This window comes from Diaphorina citri, unplaced genomic scaffold (genome assembly GCF_000475195.1).
Source record: "Diaphorina citri unplaced genomic scaffold, Diaci psyllid genome assembly version 1.1 scaffold3516, whole genome shotgun sequence".
In the NCBI taxonomy this organism is placed as follows: domain Eukaryota; kingdom Metazoa; phylum Arthropoda; class Insecta; order Hemiptera; family Psyllidae; genus Diaphorina; species Diaphorina citri.
The window spans coordinates 694-9446 of NW_007380916.1; the positions used below are offsets into that span (position 1 = coordinate 694).

An 8753-nucleotide genomic window follows, 5' to 3' on the forward strand; every position below is an offset into this window, starting at 1 on the left:
TCATACATATATTTTCTTGTATATTATAGAAATTTGCTCAACAACGGATGTAAAAATCACACGTTACGTCAAAAGAGCAAATGGTTGGGAATGCGCCATCTTGGATTTCAAATGGTTTAGTACAAGCGCAACCACGCGACTGGCTGGCGTGGTTGAAAGTATTTCCGTATTTTCCTTTAAAAGAGGAGAAATGAGCTTCAGAAAAGAGGAAATCGCTTCTGTTTCCAAAAAGAAAATACAATAATAATAGTAAAAATAAAAGAAAATACAATACCACTTAACCCTTAGAGCTCCATTGAATTTGTGGTCAAATTCTCAAATAAATAAGGATAAAATTCCATGCCTCCCCTCGGCTGGGATCGAACCCACACAATCCTGTTTACAACTAATCTCACCTTAACGTCTTGCTGTATCTGAAGTTTTTCTTTCTGGCGTTCTTGCTCTTCCAGCTTGGCCTTGGTTTGTAGCAACTCCAACTCGAGTCGCTTCTTTTGCAGCTCAAGCAGTTCCTTTTGTTTCTTGAGAAGAGTTTCTTTCGAGGCTTCAATCGCGGAGGAAGACAGAGTGACTGCAGGGGCTCCAACTGCGGCCATTGCCTGGAACAGATGAGAGAAGAGAAACGAATGAGACTAAAAAGTGCCTTTACCCCAGCAGTATAAACAAGGTCTCGTGTACGTATATTTATCGGTTTAATATTAATAACTAGGGGGCGGATTTTGCATGTTTGTCATTAAATAAAACATTTCTTTTCAGCCGGTGCCACATCAGATGAAAAATAAATAAATAAAAAGCTACTAACCATTGCAGATTTGATTGGCCACGCCCGATCTATCTGGTTGACGCCAATGTCCAACTGGTTCAGACATTCCTCCGGGAACACTCCATCCCAAGTGGTGCGTAACTTGAACATGTTGGCTCGGACCTTTTCATCCACCTATAAAAATACAGGATCATTGGAAATTTTCGTAAACCGTATAAGTAAATAAACCGTAAGTAAAATAAGCAGACGAAAGATTTAAGAAAACCTTTTGATTCATAATATAGGATCTATTGGAAATTTTCGGAAATCGCATAGTAAAATTAACAGACGAAGATTTAAGAAAGCTTGTACCTTTTGATTCACAGTACAGGATCAATTAAAAAATTTCTGAAATCGGCGAGTAAAATCAATATACAGGAATCAAAAAAACTTAAAGGTCGTCCCCACCGGTTTAGCCCTTTAAATATATGTGAAGCCAAAATAGTAGTCCATTAAATACATAAATATGTACCTATGCAATTTTTGAATCGAAATTTACGGAATCAAAAACGAGAACGTAGTTTTTTTTTTAATAAATTATAACGCGAGGTAATAATGCTGAAGCATCATTAGAGAAATAAACCGACAACTAGATAAGAATAGGTGTTCGATTACAGTGAAAGATTCATATTACCATTGAATGCGAATGGACAATGTGCGTGGTAAGGCATTTGTTGGAACTCATTTAGACCGATGTCGTTGAATATTGCATATTACAAATAGCAGTTCACGTGCATAAAATATGACACCGAGTTTTTAAAAATAGGAAATCATGGAAGAAAACCAGACACCTCGACTGCGTTGTCTAGTAAAAAATATTAAAAAAACTGAAGTGTCAACGAAAAATCATTTTTTCAACTGAGCATTGTTTTCGAAATTTAATCTTTAAGTTCCACTTTGATTTGGTTGGGAAACAATTAACTATGGGTTCACAAGCAAGGATTGGCAGTGCGCCAGGCCAAGTTCCGGTGATCGTATTATATGGAAAAACAATGAAGGGTCATTACATTACCTTTCCTAGTTCTTTCAAGGTAAGTTCACACATAGACGGCCGTCGACTATATTTGGACACTCCTTGAATCCCATCATTAAATGCACTGGACGTTAGTGCTGCTCTCGCGATCTCTCTTAAGAGACCCATCTTAGTTCAGCTACAAATCAGAATTTAGCATGAATACTTACCAACTTACCTGAAAGGAATTCAAACTGTCGTGAACCGTGGGTAGCTATTGATTTTAATATGAAACTTACCTTTCAAGACAGGGTCACTGGGCGCCTTCAAGATAAGGAGGAATTGTAACCCTGGACCGAAAGTCTCTAAAAAGAATTCAGTGTTGTGACTTACCTTCTCGAAAACGCCACAAAATAGGGATGCAATATTCTTCTTGAAGAGTTGCGTGTATCTGACACCAAGATTCTTGACAATGGAATCAATAAGATAGAGAACAGGCAGCTTGACTTCAGCGCGAACCTAGAAAATATTGTCATAGAAACAAAGCTACACTCTCACACCCATTCCAATCACACCAATGACGGTTCTGCAGGGTGAGAATATATCCAAGCCAAGAGGTAGTGAAAGGCTCCAGTTTTCTTTGAACCCTTCCCCCAAGAGGGAGGGAGTACCGCCATAACCTCCACAAATTGAGAAAAGAAAAAGGCAGAATGGAAAAGCATGTCTTTTATTTCTTTTCATATTTCAATCACAAATAACATTTACAACATTTTAAGCGTAAATAAATAATATAGAGAACAGTAGGAGAAATAAAGAAATAAACAGAGACAATCAACATAAAATAAATTAATGATACAACTGGAAGGATTTAGTAAAGAATAAAAATAAGAATACCAGGATGTTTCAACATGGGATTGTGCCATGGGAAATTAAATAAAGTCTAATACTTTTTGCAAGAACAAGAACAAGATTTATGTATCAACCAGAGGTCTTCCACTGAAGTATCTTTACAGTCAGAGTTGATATGTTGATAAAGTCAGAAAGTTGAGTAATTTGTAAGGACTGTGTGAATTATGGCGATTTGGATTCCATAATAATACCGTGGTTCATCTTCCATATTCGTGGTTCTTATTCCAACCTGGTTTTTCGACAGACCGTTGGGCGTGTACGCGATAGCCGCGCACATTTCATTCGTTTAGACCTGAAGCGACTAGCTCAAGATCGGAATGAATGGAGAAGAAGAACTAAACTGCTCTTGCCAACCAGTCTCCAGATCGTAACCTAAGAGAGAGAAGCCTGAAATTTGCACACGTACAAACACAACGATCCGTCAAAACACCAAGTTGGAAGAGGTTGTGTCGTAGAGTGTGTACCAGGCTTTACGCATGCATTTGTCCAAATATTTGACTTGCCAAAGCTATTTATTTATAAGTTGGGAACAAATTTACAAATGGAACGTATCACGGATGTCTTTGGTGGGGAGTTTAACTCCACCTCCAGTTTTTTTTCCACGTGTAAAAGTTCCAGGAAATGAACGGGGATTTTTGAGTTGAAAATTTTTCTGCTGTAGTATTCCGATGTCACCCGTGCCAAAGACGCTTTTCAATAGATTCAAAATGAAATTCGAGTTTAAGTTACACTGAGCGATGAAGAATTTTGTGTCTGTGGTTTTGCTTACTCACAAATGAGTGAAACATGCATTTCCATAACTTTCTAACTGCCACACTCCTCTTAGTAATCTCAATACATATTAGTTTTTATGTGATTGATAGGTTTTACTCGTAAATACTATTTATCATCCTTATCAATGATGGTTGTTAGTTTCGCTCTAGTTTTCAGATTTTAGACTTTAACTTGATGTGCAAGGCATAACGTTAAAAGTACAAGGCGGAACTTTTTTGCTCTCTTGAAAATTTTAATTTTTTGGCACTTGGAACGTTAAGGAAATTCACGCCTCAAGTGTACCTTCGACCTAAGGTTATGTCCTCTGAGTTACCCTGTTAAGATGACTGCGATGAAAGCTTCTGTTGACCTATTTACGAAACTCTGTCATCAAAATTTTCAATGTTCTTTTGGCAAACCGCGAAAATGTTACGTTTATCGCTTTATCTCAACGAATATTTACTACCTATCGGACCACCACTATTAATTTTAGTTGCAAGATTTACAGTGTTCTGAATCGAATAAAAATCAAAGGTTGGAATTAAATGATTTATAAAAAGTCGTGAAATTATCACTATTATTATTCTAGTTTTTGAACACGAAATTTTTAGACGGAAGAAGGTTAAATCGGGGTACGGACTGGATTGACAACAGCTCATCAAATCCATGTTTTCGAATACTTCAGATGAGCACAGAGCGCAATGATTGCCATTCATAGATAGATGTTCCACTTAACGGGTTAGCTAAAGTCGGAGGTGTGATGGTCTCCAGCCAGGTGTAACTGTGGTCGTCCTGAACTACATTCAAAGATGTGCGATTAAATATCGTGAGGACTTGGGCTTGATCTTTCCAAGTAGGTATTTTGAGTAAAGCCATGTAAACAATCTTTTGACTGCCAGCTAGCTAGGATGGATAGGGGTTTGCTGATCTACTCCCTGTTTAGTTTCCCAGATAGATATGGGCTTCAACAGATTTCGGGTCGAGTGGATCAGGTACACCTCCATGTCTTCTGATGAAGTGTTTCGCACATTGAGGCGTTTACCTTCACGTGAGTTCAATTAGTTAGTTGTAAAGTAACCTTCGTGGGCGTGGATAAGGGAGGGGTACAGGCACTGGTCTTGAAGCTTTGATTTCATCAACGATTTTGTTCGAAATCCAAATCCTTCACATAGAGAAGGGTTTCAAAACTGAAATTGCTCTGGACTCATCATTTACATCATTGTACTTGTGATACTAAACAAAGGTCGCATAGGTCGCTTTTCTTCAAGTGAATTCTCGTCTCCATTTTTTTTTTTTTTATTTTTTTATCGCGAATAAAATATCGCGATAAAAAAATATTCGGCGGTCCCAAAGTACTGTAAAACGTTCTGTGTAAATATTTACGCTTACGTAAGTTCATTAGAAATTAATTATATGAGCAGTAAACACTTTCTAACTAAAGTATACACCTTGAAACAGGCGGAAATTTACGAAGACAATTTACGCCTGTAGGTATGCAACTCGTTCTCTAAGTATCTCTTCAGAAACATGGGATAAGTAGAAAAAATACTTCACTGCTAGAATGACCAATGAAAAGCCTACATACTCGACCATAATTAAATTATTTAAACATTTTCCTTATTGTTTTAAACCAGAACCAATTTTGGGAACTTTCTAAACCCCACCTCAGCCTCGAATTTTTGATGACAAGTACTTAAGGGAAGTTTTTTTCAAGGTTTAAAGCATTTTCGCATCCCCGTGTGTAAAAAAAAAATAAGAGATCAAGGTGAAAAGTTAACACAACAAGAAGACACGCAAAATTTTGTCCAAACAAAATAATAAGATATCACAGGTTTTTATTTCTTACAATAAATGATTACTGTATGACACATGTTGTTTTCATAGGAACTTGTGATGGGCGACACACAGTAAAACAAGTAAGAGAGGTAAAATCACAGCCTAACATAACTCAAATGCAAATGTTGTACATAGGAACCAATTGGAGGACTGTAGGAATGCGATCAACGGAAAGGAACAAAGAAAGAAAAAAAAATATACAAGATGGAAGTGGAAGAAGGGAGAGAAGGTGAAGTAAAAGCTGAAGAGGTAGAAAAGAAGAGCCAGAGTAGGTATTGAGGGTTACTAAAACTAGGAAAGAAACAAGATGCTTGAAAGTACAACAAAAAATCCCCCAAAAAACAGTTTTTTTTTTTTTGTTTTTTGGCTTTATGGTTTTCTGGACAAAATTTGCACCACCATTTTCGTGTTCCTGGTAAAAAGACCTTTAATTTGATATATAGGTCGACCAGGTTTGGATAAGTCCTTCTATGGGGACAGACCGACAGACCGACCGACCGACCGACCGACCGACAGAGTGACAGACACCGAAGCGAATACAATAGTCCGTCCCTTATACCTTTTTATTACTATTGTAATAATAAAGGAAGGACGGACTAAAAAGAGCTGACGGATGAGATACTACACACCAAGGTCAAATATTTGGCTCTTACAGAAACAAAAAAGAAAGGTCGAGGATGTGAACAAATGGAGAATGATTACATCTTACTCTACTCGGGAGTCCCAAACACAGAGAGGGCTAGAGCTGGTGTTGGATTTTTAGTGAAGAAGCAGGATTCACCAAATATAAAACAATGGAAGTTTATTAATGAAAGAATTATGGTAGTGGAGATCACAGAAGAATACACCCTATACACACTTGTAATAGTCTATGGTCCAAATGAGTCAGAACTTGCAGCCGTAAAGGACGAATTCTTTGACACTCTCCAGCGAACTATTGATGAAGCGACACAAGAAAACCTCATCCTCATCGGAGACTTCAACGGCAGAGTCGGAAACCAAGCAGATCTTTGGCAAGGGGTTATCGGACCCAATGGTGAAGACCACGTTAACAACAACGGAGAGCGTCTATTAGAACTATGTATTTGTAATTCTCTGGCAATTGTCAACACCAAGTTCAAACACAAAGACGTTCATAAATTCACAAGATCAGAACCATCAAGAAACGAAAAATCCATCATAGACTACGCTATCATAAAATCAGCAAATATGAAATATGTCAGAGACTGCAGAGTTAAAAGAGGACCGGAAATCGGCAGTGATCACCATTTGGTAGTGCTTGAGATGACAACTGAAAGAAGAGGACAAACCAACAATAAGGAAAGAACACAAAATAAATCCAGAGCAATCAAAACTTACAAGTTACGGGAGAAAGAAGCACAAAAGAACTACCAAGACAAAATATCTGAAAAAGTGAGCCTGATTTCCACTGAGTCGGAGAATCTAGAAGATATGTGGGCAAAATGGAAAACAATTATTCTAGAATCAGCTGCTTATGTCTGTGGAATCAGTACTAAAGGCCCATTTCGAAAGCTCACTCACTGGTGGTCAGAAGAAATAAAAACAATGATCCATTTGAAAAAATCACTTTGGAGAAAATACTTGGCGTCGAGGACAAGAACAGACTATGAAGAATACAAAACACAAAGAATTAGAGTAAAAAATGCTGTTCTGGTAGCTAAATCCAACAGCTGGAAAGAGTTTGGAGAAAAAATGGAGAATGCATACAAGGATAATCGTAAACTTTTCTATCGAATTTTAAAGAGGCTCCGAACAGACAAAGAATGTCCACTCAAATTTATCAAAGACCGCAGTGGTAATCTGATCACATCACCAGAAGGTATAATGGAAAGATGGAAGCAATACTTTGAAGAGCTCTTAGCAGACAGTAACAACCTCTCAAGTCCATCAAGTCAAGATCCAACAAGTAACATCGAACCCTCAACATACTCAGAGACAGAAGGAAATATCACCATGGGCGAAATGAAAGCAGCAATAGCCAAACTGAAGTTGGGGAAAGCACCTGGAGCTGACAATATTACGACAGAAATGGTGAAATACATGGGACCAGCTGGAGAAGACTTATTGCTGAAGGTCATACAACTAGCCTGGATACAACTTAAAATTCCTAAAGACTGGGAGCTTGCCACTATAATCCCGATTCACAAAAAAGGTGATAACCGAGAGTGCTCTAATCATCGGGGAATCTCGTTACTAAGCATTCCTGGCAAAATCTATTCCCGAATACTAGAAACCAGACTACGGGATGCGACAGAAACTGGGCTGGAAGAGAGTCAGTGTGGATTTCGAAGAGGAAGGAGCACACAAGATCTGATCTTCACACTAAGACAAATAACCGAGAAAACCATCAAATTTGACTCTGAACTCCATATTTCATTCATAGACCTCGAAAAAGCATTCGACAAAGTACCCTGGAACCTGCTTTGGTCAATCCTAGAAAAGAAAAACGTAAATAGAAGACTGGTCCTCGGAATAAAGAGCTTTTACAGGTCTTGTCGCAATCAGGTTAGAACTTGTGGTTCCACTTCCACAGAGTTCAAAACAACGTGTGGAGTTAGACAAGGCGATATTCTGTCCCCATATCTGTTCATATTGCTCATGGATGACGTCATCAAGGCTTGCAAGCAACGAACAAAAAAGTTCAACATCGGATACTGGAAGCTGCAGCCAGTATTTATTACAGAGATGGCGTTCGCAGATGATCTTGCAATTCTGGCCAAAGACGCTACCATTCTTCAGTTCAATCTTAACATCTGGAACGAGGAAATGCAACGGCGAGGCATGACTATCAATGTGAACAAGACAAAGACCATGGTAATATCAAAAAACCCAGTAAAACATACTATCAACCTTAATAACCAAAAAGTTGAACAAGTCTCCACCTTTAAATATCTGGGCTCAGTCATATCAGAAGATGGAACAATTGATGCAGAAATAAATGGAAGGGTAGCTGCAGCAACACGGTGTTACTACTCCATGAGTAGAGGGTTCATAAACAAAAGAGAAGTGTCTAAAAGAACCAAGGTGACTGTTTTCAAGACCGTTTTCCGACCAACACTTACCTATAGTTCGGAAACATGGACCCTAATCACCAAACACAAATCACGACTCCAGGCAGCAGAAATGAAATATCTGAGACGGGTTGAAGACAAAACTAGAAGAGATCGAATAAGAAACCAAACAATCCGAGACTCCCTCAATGTAGAACCCCTCCTGTTTTTCATACAAGGATCACAACTCCGATGGTTTGGCCACATGATGAGAATGCCAGACCAAAGATTCCCAAAACAAGCCTACCAATCCAAAATCGATGGTCGAAGAGCCAGAGGAAGACCAAGATGTACATGGGAAGACAATGTGATGGAAGCAGTGAGAGAGAGAGGAGTATCCTGGAGAAGTGCTTTGAGTAGTGTTGCTGACAGGCCCAAATGGCGAGCTCTCTGCCAACCCCTACACTCACGGTAGATGGGGACGGATTAAGTA

At 38.6% G+C, this 8753-nt stretch overlaps 1 protein-coding gene across 1 annotated transcript; it reads right to left on the reverse strand.

The window, feature by feature from the left end:
- Nucleotides 1-395: 395 nt before the first annotated feature.
- LOC103520356 (pre-mRNA cleavage complex 2 protein Pcf11-like) lies at nt 396-2823 on the reverse strand (the record flags this gene model as incomplete). The annotated part of the gene is made up of 3 exons (XM_008485443.3): nt 2145-2823; nt 800-934; nt 396-596 (listed from the first exon to the last, which is right to left on the reverse strand). Coding segments are annotated over exons 2-3 (312 nt in total), but the record flags the coding sequence as incomplete, so codon positions are not given.
- Nucleotides 2824-8753: the final 5930 nt, after the last annotated feature.